The 18,461-nt window shown below is 34.3% G+C and overlaps 1 protein-coding gene across 2 annotated transcripts; it reads right to left on the bottom strand.

Moving 5' to 3' along the window:
* Positions 1-181: 181 nt before the first annotated feature.
* LOC132039433 (lysine-specific demethylase JMJ26) lies at positions 182-6,728 on the bottom strand. Of its 2 annotated transcripts, XM_059429921.1 has the most exons (12): positions 6,495-6,728; positions 3,943-5,798; positions 3,731-3,843; positions 3,535-3,634; positions 3,322-3,454; positions 3,186-3,249; positions 2,342-3,044; positions 1,798-2,127; positions 955-1,330; positions 789-874; positions 579-698; positions 182-494 (listed from the first exon to the last, which is right to left on the bottom strand). In XM_059429921.1, the coding sequence occupies exons 2-12, from the start codon at positions 5,779-5,781 to the stop codon at positions 423-425; spliced, it is 3,936 nt and encodes a 1,311-aa protein (XP_059285904.1). In that variant the 5' UTR covers positions 5,782-5,798; positions 6,495-6,728; the 3' UTR covers positions 182-422. The 2 variants fall into 2 exon arrangements, with proteins under 2 accessions (XP_059285904.1, XP_059285901.1); XM_059429918.1 differs by having other exon boundaries at positions 182-698.
* Positions 6,729-18,461: the final 11,733 nt, after the last annotated feature.

The following is an 18,461-nucleotide window of genomic DNA, read 5'->3' as shown; positions in this document are numbered from 1 at the left end:
TGTTTTACTTGTTTGTTTCCATACACCACAGTTTTATATGCCTAAAATCTAAAAATGTACTAGTAGTTCATAATTCCTAAAAGAGTATAATACCTTGAGCACTACTATAGAATGTATTTGCATGAAAATTTTCATTATATTCTATTATATAGCTAAATACAGAGGCTAAAAGAATGGGAAAGACTACTAATATGCCAGACTTTATTTAAAAGAAGCTGCCTTATTGCAGGAGTATGATATAAAAAAGAATGTCCTTTTAACATTACTTTTCTACAGGCAACAATTGCGAAGAGAACCTAAGCTGCAAGAAATGTGTATCAAAATTGTCCTTGGCCTAACAGCTAAAAGAACACCCAAGGACAATACCAACTGCTACTGCTGTGAAGGAAAACTGTTGTGCAAAAGTTTGTACTGCTATTTCTCTAAACTATGTATGTGAGCTGCTCCAAATCTGTGACAACTTGGTTGATTGCATGAATTATCATCTTCTTTATCTGTTCCATCAGAGAGCGAAATAAGTCAGTCAAAAATGGAGGCTTAATGTCGCCAGATGAAAATAAAGCATTTTGATATGGTACCTCTAGTTTGTCTTCTCTGGCCTTGTGGCGTCTCGGCAATTTCCTGAACTCAGCTGTGAGGCGGAGGCATTCTCGAATGTTTTCAGGAGAAACAAAATCGGCAGCAACTTTGGTACACGACTGGGAAGTTGAAAAGAGTTGGTTAATCGATGAACTTGATCATCTGGATTTTGATGGAAAATAAAACTAGTTGAGAAGTATGATTCTTACCTTGAGATTACGCACTTGGTGAGGGCATCCGGCAGGAATGAAAACCGCCTCTCCAAGTTTTTGCTCGAAGGTCCAAGGTTCAACCCCTAAAATATTAAACATCAACATTTTGAGTTTATGCAAGAAAATGTTATTTCCTGGTTATTAAGCAGAGCAAATTACTAACCAAATTCTTCCTTTAGTTTTCTCTTGTGCTCCAAAGTTAAGTAGAAGGTTTGGTCATGGATTGGGTGAAAAACCTGATCAACGGGACAACAGTAAGTGTGCCTAAATTCCTTTGCGTGCTTTAAAAGATACTCGCTCAACTTGGGCACATCTTCCCTTCTGAAGATGTCCCACAAGGCACCTCCAGTCGTCTCTGAATCATCAGATGTTTTCTCCTCCCTTCTGATATCACTAGACATTTTTATAGGATATTCCTCGCCCTCACGCTCAAGCCGCTCTCTTTCATCTTGAGCTCTATGCTTCTGTTTCAAAATTTCAATTGCAGGCCGCTGCTCATCACTTACAGCCATCTCTGCTGTGTGTGTCAAAATATTTACCTGAGCAATTTACATTTTGAGAACACATCAGCTTAACATAAAATAAGCGTGAAAACGTAACAATTGCAATCTAATAGCAGGTTAGGAAAAGTGACAACTCCTACTAAGGTTAGATTAAACATAAAACTAGATTGTAGCATGGACACCTTCTTGCCAAGATCCTTGTCAATTCAATTCTAGCTTTTGGAAGTGATATGAGATATCCTCTTAATTGTGATTTAAAGTATTAACCAGTGCTATTCACAAGTCAACACAGACTGACCACGTAATATTAGAGTTTATACATATACTAAGGGAGGTGGCAATGACATGAGAGTGATTTAAAGTATTAACCAGTGCTATTCACAAGTCAACACAGACTGACCACGTAATATTAGAGTTTATACATATACTAAGGGAGGTGGCAATGACATGAGAACAAAGTGAAGTCAAATGAAGGAACTAAAACAGCCCTGTTGGAATTGTACCGCATCTGACATATCACAGTGGAGCTTTGTCACCGAATCCCCTCTTCCAAGTTCCTCAGTGAAACCATATGCAATGTATGTCTTTGGACCTAAATCAGGTTTTAACACGCCAGCTGGTAATTTAACAGCAAGATTCAGAATGCCTATCCTTGGATCTGTGTAGTCTGGGAATGGCAATGCACTGATGAACTCATCACAGTGCCGAGGCAAGAGATTCTCAAACTTGTCAGATGGTGGCCAGTCTTTAAGTTTGAGCATTTCAGGCCAGAGATTTTCGTATCTTCTGCCTTTTGTATAACCTTTAAAAAACTTTCGAGTGTTGATCTCAACCTGCAAAAGTTTTATATAATTTAATGCTCAGGACAATGGCGGCAGATAAGTCATATTTTAACAACACCATGAAGCTATTCAAGAAGCAACTGCTTAAATATGAAGAAAAAGGCTTTTTAACAAATGAAAGGGGAGTGGAAGTATGAATAAGCGGAATGTGGTGAGTACTAAGTTTGTGGACAAGGTTGAAAACACAGAGGAAATGAGAAAGAACCTGACAACCAGCTAGACAGTCGATAGCTTTTACTTCTGACATACTTGTAAGGATCTTTGAATCAGTGCTCTCACATAATGCACGCCACATAACCATTGGTTCCCAGCTTAAACCGCTTGTACGCTCAAGAACATTTCGTACAATCACCGGTTCACCCTTGGCCCAGTGTCTGCGAAAGTGTAAAAGCGCATCATCCTCCATAGCATCCTTTGCGGTAGTAGAATACAAACAGTTATCATCGGAACCAACTCTTGAAGCCGCCCTGTGTAACAGTTTAGGGTCATCTGTTCTACAAATTGGCTGAGAAATCATCTGGGAGAAATTGCATTGAATCAGAATTCTTTCCGCCTTTGCTTCCAAGGTTGAGATCCAGTTTCTCGGTAGCAGATGCCTGAGCTCCAAAACACAATTTCCACATCCACCCATTTCTACAGGAGCACACATGATATTACCATCATAATTAGCAACCCAAGTAATTAGTTTGCTCTGGTCCCATGGAACTTCCGTATTATGAAAACTTTCAGGCTGTGGATCTCCACCATGCATATAATCATGACCTTTATTTGAATATTGGAAAACTGCTTCATAACTATTTCCTGGAAACTTGCCCTCCCGAAGCTCTTGACAGCAACTTAGACATAGCTCGTATGAGCAATCTGGACAGCTTCGATGAAGATCGACTATTGAAGTTGAACAATTATTGCTGCTCCAAGGCCAAGAAAATCAATAAGCATAAAACTTCCAAAACTAAGGTCTGCAAACATAAGATCTCCCAATAGCTAAAAGGAAAAAAGAGAGAGAGAGAGAGAGAGAGAGAGAGAGAGAGAGAGAGAAGATATATTACCAGTAAACTCGCTCATCATTGTGACAAAGTGATTGTTTAATTTCAAGAAAAAATGAAGATACCCCTGTGATAAAAACTGTGTTAATATAAAAATTCATCGGGCTCAATGTCTTGATTTTTAAACTCAGATACATACCACGAATACAAGACTCTATCTCTATCTCCTGAATTTGTTCCTGATGAATTTCTTTCAGAAAGGGAAGGAGTGTGATAATCAAATAGTGCAAATGCTCAATCTTTTCACGATCAGTGAGATCCCTTGTTGATGTCTTCAAGGAAACAAATATCAGCAGTAATTAAAAAACAAAAGCAACAAGATCATTTTGTTTGATTAAAGGAAAAGACAGACCTTAAGCATGCCACTTGAGTGTAAACACAAGTTGCAGTTACATTTTCCACGACAATATGGACAAACCTCTGAGACTTCCTCTTCTTCCAATTCTGGATACCTGTTCACCAAAAATAAATAGCAGAAAGCTTAAAATGAGGTAAATTTCCATTCGACACAAAGGAAATCCCTATGAATTTGGACATTAGAGGTTTACCATTCCCTGATGCACTGGATACAGTAAAATTTCTCTTTACACTTCCTACAAGGAACAACAATTCTTCTATCACTTCTTCTACAATGATGGCACTTTACAGCCTGACGATTTACCTGCATAGGATTAAATAAATAAGCGTCATCATCTGAAGGATTAAAGAAAAAAGAGCAGAAATGCCATTTAAAGTGAAAGATGAATAAAAAGAGCTTGACCTTCATGTTTTTAGATCTATCTATTCCACTTCTTAAAATTGTCGAGCCAGAGGACGATGAGGAGGAAGGGAATGAACTGCAAGCAGATAACTTCCCTGAATTATTTATTGTATCTTTTAGACTATCTTTTGGTTTCGACTCATGTGAAACGTCACTTCTCTGGCTTCTTGTGTTACTTGGTATATGATGTTCATCACTAATTGGGAAGACCTCATACTCCTCAGTATCATCTTCCCACTCACCAACGTAGTATTCATGATCGTATCTCTTGAATGCTGCAGCAGCACGTCTTACTGATTTCCTTTTATTCCCTGCATCTTTTTCATGAATTCCCTGATTCTTTTTTCCATCCTTCAACAAACTAGCCTTTTCCTTGCACACATTCCGATCGTCTTTACTTTCATCCACTTTATCCGTTGTACTATCTTCTTGAGGAATCTTCTTCTTGCTTGATGTTCCTTGACACTGTTCTCCATTTAATTTAGCAGGCTTCCAGGAAGGCATCCCTGAATTTTTAATTATATCTAGCAGACTATTTTTCGGTTTCGACTCATGTGAAACATCACTTCTCTGTATGTTACTTGATATATGATGTCCATCACTTATTGGGAGAACCTCATATTCATCAGTATCATCTTCCCACTCACCAACATAGTAATCATGACTGTATCTCTTGAATGATGCAGTAGCACGTCTTACAGATGTCCTTCTAATCTCTGCATCTTTTTCATGAACTCCCTGATTCTTTTTTCCATCATTGGACAAACTTGGCTTTTCCTTCCACTCGTCTTCACTTTCATCCACCTTATCCATTTTACTATCTCCTTGAGGAATCTTCTTCTTGCTTGACGTTCCTAGACATTGCTCTCTCTTTAATTTAACAGGCACCCTTTTATTCTCTGAACCTTTAATTTCATGAGTCCCTTGCATTTTCTTTCCAACCTTGGACAAACTTGGTTTTTTCTTGCACATGCCCGACTTTTCTTCACTTCCATATTCCACCTTGTTCATTGTATTATCTCCTTTATGAGTCATCTTCTTGCTTGAAGTTCCTGGATGTTGTTCTAAATTTACTTTATTGGGCATCCTTTTCGTAATGCTTTTTGTGGAGGTAGATAGTTTAAGTCTGTCCCTGCACTGGGAAGACTCGTCTTTCTCTTTATCATTCCCTTTATTTCTCATAGGTCCATTTTTACGAACTTTTCCCTTGTTGGAAGTGCTCGAAAACTTCTCTGAATTTCTTAAACTATTCAACGCTTCATCAAGCGGCATCTCAAATTTTGTTAAGGATCCTGGAAAATACTCTTCATCCTTATCCTCTTCCTCTTCCTCTTCCTCTTCACTCTCCTCTTCTTCATCCTCGCTCATCAAGTCATTCCAAATCATATCACTTAATTTCTTCTCTACTAAACGATGATGCTCCTTGGAGGTGATTCTGCTACGTGAACCTTCAGATTCCTTTCCAGTTACTGTTTGCTTAGCTACTGTCTTGGTTCTCACATTTGATTTAATCATGTTACTCTTTGGCTTTTCCACTGTTTTTATTTTCTCTCCCGAACCACCCGATAAACGTGCATCCTCCTTCCTGATTGCAACATTCGTGTGCTCTGATACAGTTCTTTTACCACGGGGGGTGCCAGTCTCAGAACAAAGCTTTTGTTTCTTATTAGGTAACTCTGTAACGTCGACCAGCGACTCTGCATTGTCCTTTTCAAGTTTTTCTTCATCACGATTTAGGATAAACTTGCTCTTCCTAAAAACCTTAGACGGGTTTCTCTTTCTTGGAACATGTTGATTCGGATTGCTCAATGGCCCTTGTTTCGCAACTAACGTTGCCATCTTCTACTCCAACACAACTGAAAAAATGGAACTCAATAAGCAAAAGTATATACATTTCATAATTATACTAACTTCAAATCTGAATCTTCAGGGTAAATGACTGTGCAAGAATATTATAAACTAAATAATGAATCCATAGTATGAACCTTAGATACTAAAATGGAATTAAAATCATTCAAAAATCAGCAATCAGATAAAACTCATAATTCAAAACCCTAGACACTAAAATGGAATTATATCAAACAAGCTGCAAAAACCTTAAGACACTAAAATGGAATTATATCAAAATTAAACTAGCATCAAAGAGCAGATTAAATTCTTAATACAAATCTACTATTCATACTCATTTAAAAGCTACAGAAAAAAACAGATAAAGCAAAAATGAGACTGACCCAAAGTCAACAAAAGTGGGTCAATCAGTCATCGTCCCAAACCAATTCATGATAAATAAGTAAAAACAAAAAAAATAAAAAATAAAAAGAACATAACATCAAGAAATAAAATTCTGATTCAATTCCTAATTCATGTACCAACACATCAATTCATCAGCATTTCAATTCTTAAAATGGACAATCATTCAATCCTTAGAATCTATACAAAATTCATTCAAATTCCAGATTACCCATACGATAATTCACAAGAAAAAAAAAAAAGAGAATTTGATTAGAACCCAAGATCATACATATATAAATTTAACAGAAAATTCAACTCACCTGATCAAAGGGATCAGTTGAAACAGTTTAGATTAAATTCCCACAATTCTAATTCATCATACCTTGATTTTCAAGAATTGAAATACATAGTCTCAAGAGAAAACAAATGAAATTCGGTTATTTGATTAAAAGAAAAAAAGAGAAATTTATAAGCCGGCTGGTTACAGAGAAGAAGAACAAACTATAAAGAGGGAAACAAAAACAGAACAAAACTGTGGGTGCTGACTCTGTATTTTTTTTTTTTTATATTAGGAGTTACATTTTATAGCAGTATAAAGGGTCTATTTGGGATTTTTGGGAAATTGTGATTTTTAAGAATTATCCTGATTTGACTATAATCCACATTAAACTCCTGAATATGCCGTTTGTAGCTTTTCTTAATTAAGTAAAAACATTAAGAAAATGTCATGCTCACTCTGTTCGCATTTACTTATTCACTATATTAAATAAATTTTTAATTTCACTGTTCACTTACCGTATTAAGATAAAGACAATTTTGTTTTCTTTTCTTGTTTTACCCTTGATGTTAATAATTCATTTCCAAATCATTTTTCAAGTTTATTAAGATTATACACTAATTAATATGAGTACTACTAACTAAACATATCCGGTGAAATCTCACATAGTGGGGTCTGGGGATGGTAGAGTATACGCCGACCTTACCTCTATCTTGGGTAGAGTTTGTTTCCGGTAAACCCTTGCAACAAGAACAAGCAATGTAAAGCAGTATAAAAAGTCATAGTAAAATACTATAGAAAGCATGATAGCGTTGACTGGCAAAAAAAGAGCTATAACTACCCCAAAATAAGATGATAATCGAACTATAAGTAATAATAAATAGTAACAGAAATCGAAAGACAAGGACCTAAGGCTAAGTAAGACAACACTCAACTACTTACTAACCTTCTACCCTAATCTGTGTCTTTTATAACCTCCTATCTAAGGTCATGTCCTCAGTAAGCTGGACTTGCGCCATGTCCTGTCTAATCACTTCTACCAAATACTTCTTCGGTCTACCTCTGCCTCTCCTAAAACCGTCCATAGCCAACCTCTCATACCTCCGCACTGGGGCACCCGTGCATCTCCTCTGCACATGGCTGAACCATCTCAGCCTCGCTTCCCGCATCTTATCCTCCACAGAAGCCACTCCCACCTTGTCCGGGATATCTTTATTTATGATCCTATCTCTCTTAGTATGCCCACACTAATTAATATGAGTATTATGGTAAAATATGTACTTCATTTATTAATTCTTAAGGGGCGTGCAAAATTAAAAGTGGACAAGTAAAAGTGAACAGAAGAAGTAAAAGTTTTGATCAAAACTGTATACTATTTGTTTTACTATATTTGGATCTTTTTAGAATTGAAATCTATAGACAGATACTATTATGAGACACTACTATACCAACTTCTGCGAGCTAAATATTATTTTTAGTCCTTTCGCCATAAAAGTTTTTACGAAAGAAGAAAAAAGAATTTTGATACTGACAAGGCTTAATATTGTATTAGTTTTGTTTAAGTTATTATAAGAATCTGCATTTTACTTCTTTTTTTTTTAAATGAAATTTAAGTATATACCGATGCCAGACTCTATTGTGCCAACTTTTGCGAGCAATTTTTATTTATTATTAACCAAGCCATGATTCTATAACTGTGAAGAGGTTATAATGAGGGAGAACCAAACCTTGCCTTCTTGTACGTAAGAGTTACTGATAAAACAGTCTAAGATGTGAGCAAAACATTAGAGCATGCAAGGGGTAATAAAGCTTTTACTTCAAGGTGGATCATAGATGATGGCAGTATGTTTTTATCCTCTTGACTCGGAAGATGAAAGTTGCAATCTATCAGTGTTAAGCAGGCCTGATTTTAAGTCGTTGTAGTTAGTAGTGGGGGAGTCAGGATTTTTACCTACGGGGTTCAAAAATATGAAGAAGTAAACGCATGAAGAAGTCAAGGGGGTTCAACATCTAATATATATACATAAAAAATAATTTTAATCTTGTATATACATTATAATTTTTCGCCGAGGGGATTCGAAGCCTTTCTAAAAAGAATTTCGATATTAATGGAGCTTAGTATAGTATTATTTTTATTTATATTATTATAATAATCTACATTTTACTTTTTGTTGTAATGAAGTGTATAGCCAGATACTGTTATAAACACTATTGTGCCTACTTATGCAAGCTGGATATTGCTCTTCATCCTTTCGACATAAAGGTTGTTAGGATTTTTACGAAGGAAAAAAAAGAATTTCAATACTAACGGAGCTTATTATTGTATTAGTTTTATTTAAGTTATTATAAGAATCTATATTTTACTTTTTATATGAATAAAATTTATTGGCAGATACTGTTATGAGACATTATTGGGTCAACTTCTGCATGCTAAGTATTTCTTAATTCTTTCGACATAAATGTTGTTAGGGTTTTTGCGAAGGATAAAAAAAGATTTTTGATATTAACGGAACTTAGTATTGTAATGATTTTATTTAAATTATTGTACAATGAAATTCATAGGTAGATACTCTGCCAGGACACTATTGTGCCAACTTCTACGAGCTGAATGAGCTCAGTCCTTTCAACATGAAGGTTGTTATGGATTTTACGAAGAAGAAAAAATATTTTGATACTAACGGAGCTAGTATTGTATTAATTTTACTTAAATTATTATAAGAATCTATATTTTACTTTTTAGAAATGAAATTTATAGACAGATATTGTTACGAGACACTATTAAGCCAACTTCTGCGAGCTAAATATTGCTCTTATAAGTTCTTTCGACATCAAGGTTGTTAGGGTTTTTGTGAAGAAAAAAATGATTTGTGATACTAACGGAGCTTAGTATTGTATTGATTTTATTGAAGTTATTAGAAGAATCTATATTTTACTTTTTAAGGAATGTAATTTATAGGCAGAGACTGTAACGAGACACTATTGTGCCAACTTCTGCTAGCTAAATATTGCTCTTAGTCCTTTTGACATAAAGACTGTTAGATTTTTTATGGGGAAAGAAATAATTTTGATACTAATAGAGATTAATATTGTATTAATTTAATTAAATTATCATCAGAATCTGCATTTTACTTTTTTTTTTAGGAATGAAACTCAAAGGTAGGTGTTACGAGAAGCTATTATGCCAACTTCTGCGAGCTAAATATTGCTCTTAGTCATTTCTACATAATGGTTGCTAGGGTTTTTACGAAGGAAAATCAATACTAACAAAGCTTAGTATAGTTTATTTAAGTTATCATAAGAATCTACATTGGAGATTGCACAAAGGAGGATCTTCAATAGTGACATATACCATATTTGAGGACTAAGACTATGAAATGAGGAAAATCATAAGGTGCAAACACAAATACCAACAAAGGAATCAAATGCAAGGAGATCACAGACAGGGTTGAACAAAAAACCCACATTCACAACAGAACATGAAAGAAATGAAAAGAAAATTAAGCATGCGGGAAAAATCTCTTCATGGAAAGCAAATACGCTGAGGAAACAAAACAACTATGAATGGAGGGGTCACGAATTCACAATTCAAAAAACTCAAAGCAGCTTTTGTTTCACACGTTTAAAAGATTTTGAAGAGGATCTTACCTTTTTCAGATTCAGCAGGAGGCGTGATAGCTCCATGGGCAAGGATGGCGCTATAGAAGCCCTAAGAAGATCGTCGTCAAGGTCACAAGCTAAGGAGATGCAAGCCAAGGTTGCTAGGCTTCAATTGGAAATCAAAAAGATGCTGATCGTGGAAGAAAAGCCCAAGAACGAGTCAAGAATTATGCGAGAAGAATGGGCTAAATACTACACATATTTCATGCTCCAAGTCCAAGCTCAAGAGGAGGAAGATTGGGCCCCACATGGAGCCCAAAAGAGCTTAAATTCAAGCTCACATGGGGCTGAAGTTTACGCGGGGAAAGGAATTAAATCCAACCCAAATTGGGTTGGAGAAAGTCACACGTACAAAGTGACTTTTTGGGCAACCTTCTCCTTATTCTATTAGGAAGAAGTTTGCCAATTATTTTACATGCTTTCTAGTTTAATCCTAATTAGGTTTTAGTAATTAATTATTTCCATAAAAGTATATTCTAATCCCATTCTATTTGGGATAAGTTTCCCCTATATATAGGGGTGGATTTTGTTATTTTCATTAGACAAAATATTATTATTATTGAGAGTTTCTCTACTTTACACCTTTGTGTGTGGCTACTTTGGATTTATCTTGCAACCTTATAAGAACGATTCTTTTTAAGAGGTAAGATTAATTCTGTGCAATATCTTTGGTTCTTATTCGTAAATTAAAGAAGGTAATTACTCTTATACTAATTATTGTCTCTAATTTCTTGAAATAGGGGTCTAGATCACCTTTTGATATAAGTTCTTGAATTGACTCTATTAGTATCTTAATTAGTCTTAATCCGCTAATTTTGAATACTAAGACCAATTAGGGTTCTTATCACTTAATATTGAAATTTGGGGATTTTGTTCTTGAATTTCGCCTATCTTTATATTCTTGTCTTTAATCTTCATATTTTCGCTTCCGCATTATAATCTTGTTTTGTTCAAGTAACCCGATTCTTATCAAGGCGGATCGACATCAAAGCTGTTGAATGGCTACGATGCAGATCTGGAAGTGTTAAAACAATTTTCAGGTGATATGCAGAGCAAAATCAAGGAAAATTGAAGATTGGGTCATCTGAGCACTGACAAGTCGAAGTGGAGGGGACATAACATGCACATACAACTGCAGATGCGGTAAATAGACGAGCAGAAGTGCAAGAAAGCTCAAAACAAGGTTGGAGAAGGCCTGAATCCAGCTCAATTTGAGGAATCGATGCAGATTGAGAGCCGACGCCGAGAAATCCCAACAAATCTAGGGATTTTACAAAGCATATACTTTCCTATTTCATTTATACACTTTCTGTTTTTTATTCTTTTGACTCTTGCAATTTGGACCTCTTGCTTTTGATTAATACAAAATAACCCTTCGAGGTTTTGATTATTTTTTAAAAAAAATAGGTAAATACTGTTACGAGTCACAATTGGGCCAACTTTTGCGAGCTAAATATTGCTCTTAGTCCTTTTGACACAAATGTTATTTAGAGTTTTACAAAGAGATAAAAAATCGATATCAACGGATTTTATTATTGTATTAGTTTTATTTACATTATTATAAAAATCATTATTTTGCATTTCTTATGAATACAATTTATAAACAAACTAGAAAAAAAAATATTAGATCAAGAATCTAACGATAACTTTCAATATTTACTTTCTTTGCCGAGCACTAGGAACCATAGCTGCGCAATTGCATGATGCTAAATTTTGCAGAATAACAGCTTTTAGGAGTCTTTCTGCATGAGGGATAAAATATGAAAATGTCTTGTGCCTTATATTAGGGCTATCCATGACATGTACGATGGAGCCAAAACCCAGATTAGGACAATGGGAGGTGTCTCAGAGCACTTCCCGGTCAAAATGGAGTTGCATCAGGGATCAGCCCTTAGCCCGTTTCTTTTTGCCTTAGTGATGGACAAATTGACACGACATATTCAGGGGGAGGTCTTTGTGGTGTATTCGTTGCGACATAGTATTGATTGACGAGACGAGTGGTGGAGTTAATGAGAGGCTGGAAATGTGAAAACAGACCCTAGTGTCAAAAGCTTTCAAGTTAAGCAGGACTAAGACGGAGTATCTGGAGTGCAAGTTCAGTGATGTGACGTCTGAGGTGGAGGTGGAAGTGAAGCTCGAGACACTAGCCATACCTAAGAGAGACAGATCCAAGTATCTTGGGTCCATAATCCAAAGGAATGGGGAGATTGATATTGACGTTGCACACCGTACTGGAGAGGGGGTGGGCGAAATGGAGGCTTGCCTCTGGGCTACTATGTGATAAGAATATGTCGCCAAGGTTTAAAGTTAAATTCTACAGAGTGGTGGTTAGACTAGCATTATTACAAGGGGTAGAGTGTTGGCCAGTCAAGAAAGCACAAGTCCAGAAGATGAATGTAGCGAGAGCTGTGAATGCTCAGATAGATGTGTGGGCATACTAGGAGGAATATGATTAGGAACGACGTTATACGAAACAAGGTCGGAGTAGCCTCAGTGGCAGACAAAATAAGAGAAGCCAGGCTGAGATGGTTCGGACATGTGAAGAGGAAGGGCGCGGATGCGGCAATGAGGAGGTGTGAGAGGTTGGTTATAGCAGGAGTTAGGAAAGGTAGAGGTAGGTCGAAGAAAAACTGGGGTGGGGGTGGGGGTGGGGGGAAGGAGGTGATTAGACATGACATAACACAATTCCAGTTAATTGAGGACATGACTTGGGTAGGAAGGTATGGAGGTCGAGGATTAGGGTAGAGGGTTAGTAGATACAAGAGTGTTGTAATACTTGTAGTCGTATGTTTTAGGCAGTTGCGTAGTTTTTTTTGCAACTGCGTATTGATATCTGTTACTACATTTGTTTTGTGCATTTGCTATTTTTGTCTCCTTTTCATTCTTACATTCCTGATTCAGTTACATTTCTTTTGAGCTGAAGGTCTACCGGAAACAGTCTCTCTATCCCACAAAGGTAGAAATAAGTTTTGCATGCATCCTACCCTCCCCAGACCCTACTTGTGAAATTACACTGGGCATGTTGTTGTTGTCGTCGTCATCTTCCTATTTTGTGTTTACTACATTTTAGTATTATTCTTATTTCATATTCCATGTAAGTAGCAATTCCAAAATTAGCTAATCGGGGGATAAAACAAGCAAAAGACAAAGAAGTCCTCCTCCAAAATACTTAATAAGGTAAAGGTTAACATTAAAGAAAAGTTTATTCAAGTTTATTTATAGCCTGTTTGGTCAAATTTATTTTTCCCAAAAGTACTTTATTTTTTCCAATAAGTACTTGTGTTAAAAAAGTGAGGTGTTTGGCCAAGCTTTTGGGAGAAAATAAGCGCTTCTCGGGAGTAGCAGAAGCTATTTTTCAGGAGCTCAAAAAAAATAGCTTATACCCAAAAGCACTTATTTGAAAAACACTTTAATTTAATAACTGAACATTTATCAAGAAAATATATCCACTAAATAATTCAATTATTCTTTAGTTCTCATATTATGATTTTAACTTTATAATGCCAGTAAAATTTGTCTGCAAACCAGACGACCCTTTAATCCTTTTGCAATAAGAGTTATCAGGACTTCTTTTAACGAGAAAGAGCTAATATTTCGATATCAACGGAGTTCAGTATTATATTAGTTTCATTTAAATAATAAGAATATACATATTAGGTTTAGATGAAATTGCATTCCACAAAGTACTCAAATTATCTTCCAAAAAATGCAAAATAAAGAAGAAATTGTATTCAATCAATTTTATTAATGGATTAGATTTTAGGTGATACTTTTTGAATTTTTAAAAAATAGAGCAGAAATTTATTAATATTTTCTGTAAAATAATGCAAAGAAGGGTGTTCCATCTTATAAGCTATTCCTGAGCTGCGTAGATAATTAGATTGATTTTTTTCTTAAAAGGAAATAATAGCAAGTCCTCATAAACTGCGTAGCACATTTTTAGTACTCTATGAATACCATCAATGTACATTAATGGACTAGATTTTAGATGACACCACCAATTAATGCGACATTGTTAGAGATTGCTTAGAATTTAATTATATTAATCTGATCGGGGTGCTATAGACAGTACTTTAAAAGATACCTTTAATAGAGCAATCATCAAGTCAAAGTGGAGTTGAGTAGAATTTGTATTAAAGAAGAGACACTCTTAACACGTTCGGTGCATTATAAAAATTGGGATGTCATATAAAATCATGATTAGAAGAAAACAAGCCATTCCTACATTAAAAATATAGCTTTCGTTATTTATTTCGGAGATATGCTAATAATTCTTTAAGTGGATCTATTCTATGGAGATATGAAATAGATTTTATTCTGGTAAATATAGTAAAATTTTCTGTTACTGCTCTCCAAATGATTCAGGAAGGGGGTTATCTAAATCTTACTACTAATTAGGCAGAGCATAATATTTAGCAGGATATTAGTATATTATAATAGGAAGTACAATATGCTGTAATTATGTTACTAGTGTTCTTTTTAATGTTCTTCATGGTGTGCTAGTGTGCTTGGTATTCAAGCAATTGATACATTGGCTCACACGCGATCTTATCCAACGTTACTTTTTTGTTATTTGTTTTACAAATTCAATAGTCAAAGTTTATTTAACCTAACTAATTTGAATTTGCGGAAAAGTTTACTATAACAAAATAAAACATTTTTTATTGAACATAACTCAATACAAATTTAAGCATTTAATATTGCTATACACATCGATATTTCTTTGGTCATTATTTATTACTCCTTTATTAGTATTACTTGACCATTTGATATTTCAACTTGTATCTGATTATTAATTTTGTATAAAGGATAAAATGCTACTTATAGAAAGAAAAAAAAAAGTTAGGAGTAATTCAACCTCGAAATTACTGCTTACTATAATTTTACCACATCAAGTTTACTTAATTCTCAAGGCCAAAAAAGGAAAAGTACTAATTGGGACCCACGCGCGGTACCGCGGTTTTGAGACCACGTGTTTCAGTGCGTTGCCCGTTGTTCACGTGTACTTCGTCACACAATCTTCGTTTTCAAGAAATATTTTTATACTCTACGTAACATTTATATATTTTTATTATTTAGAAATGGGAGTTGGTCAAAGGCCGAACAAGGACGAACACTTCTCTTTTAAATTGTAACTTTTGTCCATTTCTTTATTTTCTTTCTTTTTTGTTGTGATTCCATTTCTTTTCTTTTTCTTTCGTGCAGCTACCAAAACTATTTCATCCATGTGGATTTATGTAGCTCTGTTACTCAACATTAGTTTTAGAAAAAGAAAAAAAGTCATCTAAAACTTATGGGTTGGAAACATAATATGCCTAACAATGGAGAAAACATGATTACCGTCCAGGCAAGCAATCGATCAAATGGGGTTAGAGTATATCTTATTTTGGGAGAGGAAATAGATCGATCTGTGGAATCTTTCCCAAATCATTAACTCAATTGGTTATCATTAAATATAGGAATAACTACATGACATAACTAACTCTACTACATATTTATATTTAGTAGCTATAGTTTAAAATAATTACATCCCATAGCTAATAATAATATGTTAAATACAATTTATAGCTATATATATATATACAAAGTAGAATACCCTATCATCACATTATTCACTTTCAACCCAACCCTCCCCTCTCTCTCTCTTCCATCTTCTCCCATTACTCTGCACGGCCACCACGAAACCGCCGGACTCCCGGCGAAACGGATCCGAATCAGATTTCGGCGTCTTCTCCGCACAGTCACGCCGGAAGCTGCTTCTTATCCTTTTCCCGTCTCCGACGTCTTCTTCTCTTGCACGGCGAAGCAAACTTCTTCTCATTTTCCCTTCTCCGGTGTCTTCTTCACCTTTGACCAGAAAATACATTATTTCCAGATCTGACCGGAAAATACACTCTATTTTCCGGTCAGCTCTGTTGAAGTATATACCTTCTTTCATAAGAGTTGTCTGTTGTTGTTGAGCATTTTTTCTAGTCAGACAGGCAAGGAGCATGATCGACCTCGAGCAACTGGATATATGAATGTATAGTAATTCCCGTCAGAACACAACTCATTACTTCTGGGAGGGACAAAATATCTTGTATCCTGTATTGCACAACCGAGATTTTGATGACCAAACGAATGGGGGTTTTGAGGCACTTCCTTCTCCAGTTCTCCTTGAGAAGTTTGAGCACGTTTTCCGATGCCGGATCTGGAAAATAGTGTTTGTTTATGAGTGTATTCATTAATTTTTTAGCATACAATCCAGTGTATTCATTAATATTTTAGCATACAATCCAAGTGTTTGGAGTGTATTTTATTTCTTGTATTTTGTATTTGAGTGTATTTGTTAATTTTATTTCTTGTATACAAATGAATATATTGATTTTTGGAGTGTATACAAATGAATAAAGTGATTTTACTTCTTTGTATTCAGTTTTTGAGTGTATTCGTTAATTTTTTTAGTGCAAAATTCTTGTTTTGTATACAACCGATTAAATATAATAAAGTGAATACAGTGTAAAAGTAGCTACAATGAATACAGTTCAGTTGAATACATTAAAACTTAATACAAAATTCAGCAAATTTTAATGAGTGTATTCATGAATACAGCGACGCGAATACAATAAGTAACAAGTACTGAGTTTTGCTATATGTTTGCTATGTGATGTAAATAAATAAAATGTAGCTAAAAAGCAAAAATAAGGCTTCCAAGTTAGTCATTTATGTAACTTTCCCTTAAATATAATTACTATAAATAGCTTTGTTTCGAATCTTCTACTGTTAGTTTCTTGAGGTGATGAAAAAGGAAAAATAAATAAATAATAAGAATACATTACTCCCTCCGTCTCATATTATTTGGCCACATTACTAAAAAAATATATCCCAAATTACTTATTCATTTACAAAATCAAGATAAAATTAATTAAATCTTTCCCATATTACCCTCAGTATTAAATGTTCTTGAAAATAGTCAATATTGATTAGAATGTATTTATTGGAGAGAAATAGGGGTAATGTAGTAAAATACATCTTTTATTTATGATTTCTTAAGTGACATGCAAAAGTGAAAGTGGCTAAGTAATATGGGACGAACGGAGTACTAAAAAATCACTATTTTCCACCTGAAAAAATTTCAGTGGTTATTTCCCACTGAATGTTAGTGGAAAAAACCTAAACAGTAGAATTTTCACACAAAATTTTTTTTAAAATTCCCAGCGTTTAACCTGTTTCCCACCATGCGTTTTTCCAGTGAGATTGTTCGGTGAGAATGAGGTAGAAAATTCATATTTTATAACACAAATTTTTCATGGAATGTCGGGGAGAAAAATCTCTTTTACTAATGGGGATAAGCAAACTGTAATTGTACTCTAAGTCGGGACTGTTATACCCCATTTTTTACGGGTTGAATTAGAGTACAACATATTGGAGATTCCTATTTTGCTTATTTTAAGGAGTCGCCACCTAATTGATTTTAAGGTGAATTAGGGCACCTAATTATTAACTAAGGTAAAACTAACTAAACCTCCGTTAATAGTCTGCTTAATCTTAATTCTAGGTAAGGGTTCTAGATTATCCTAAAGGGAAGGGGTTAGGCATCCTTTAGAATCCGTTAACTACGGTTATCCGGTCAAACTTAGGTTAATTAATTAAAGTTAAATAAGATGCTTAAATTTAAGAAAATAACTTATAATATTACTAAAGTTTAAAGGAAAATATAGTAATGCTATTTAACTAATAAGACTTACTAAAGTTTAATAAAAATGCTATTTTAAATCAAGACTTTAGGATAATTTGCATAAAGAGAGTTCAAAATACATTTTAAAATAAACTATAAATATTGCTAAACTTTAAAAAAAGAAGATTTAAAAGAGATTAAAAATATAATGAAAGCCAAGGCTTTAAATGCTATTTGATAATAAAATTGGTTTTATTAATGTATTTAAAATAATCTAGAATGTAATGATATAAAGAAAAGATTTTAAAAGAAATAATGCAAATGAAGTTTTTAAAATATATTGCTATTAGATGGATTTTAAAAGAAACAACGTTTATAAAAATATATTTATATTATTATTCCATATTAATGATGGTTTAAATCTTTAAGATAATCGATATGAATTATGATTCCCTATTAAATTATTTATATATATGAGATGCCATTTTATATCAATTCCTTTAACTAGTATGTGAAATATAAATACTATTGTAATTATAAATAATCTTAACTATAAATAATGACAAAAGAATGAAATATACTTACGGAATTAATTAGTAGTCTTATATTAACTACCCGTTATTAAAACTAAACCCACTAATTTACTAAAATTCATTTAAGCTAAAAAAACAAACAAAAGTTAGTTGCAAAATTAAA

Source organism: Lycium ferocissimum, chromosome 2 (genome assembly GCF_029784015.1).
Source record: "Lycium ferocissimum isolate CSIRO_LF1 chromosome 2, AGI_CSIRO_Lferr_CH_V1, whole genome shotgun sequence".
In the NCBI taxonomy this organism is placed as follows: Eukaryota; Viridiplantae; Streptophyta; class Magnoliopsida; order Solanales; family Solanaceae; genus Lycium; species Lycium ferocissimum.
This window is presented reverse-complemented; position numbering and strand designations above follow the sequence as displayed.

What these genes read in the sequence shown, in the direction of transcription:
- LOC132039433 (XM_059429918.1), bottom strand. Translation starts at nt 5,781, where the DNA reads ATGGCAACGTTAGTTGCGAAACAAGGGCCATTGAGCAATCCGAATCAA. An exon ending in ATAGATCTAAAAACATGAAG is followed by an intron (nt 3,844 to 3,942) that starts GTCAAGCTCTTT and finishes AATCCTATGCAG; the next exon opens with GTAAATCGTCAGGCTGTAAA. An exon ending in GATAGAGTCTTGTATTCGTG is followed by an intron (nt 3,250 to 3,321) that starts GTATGTATCTGA and finishes TTTTTATCACAG; the next exon opens with GGGTATCTTCATTTTTTCTT.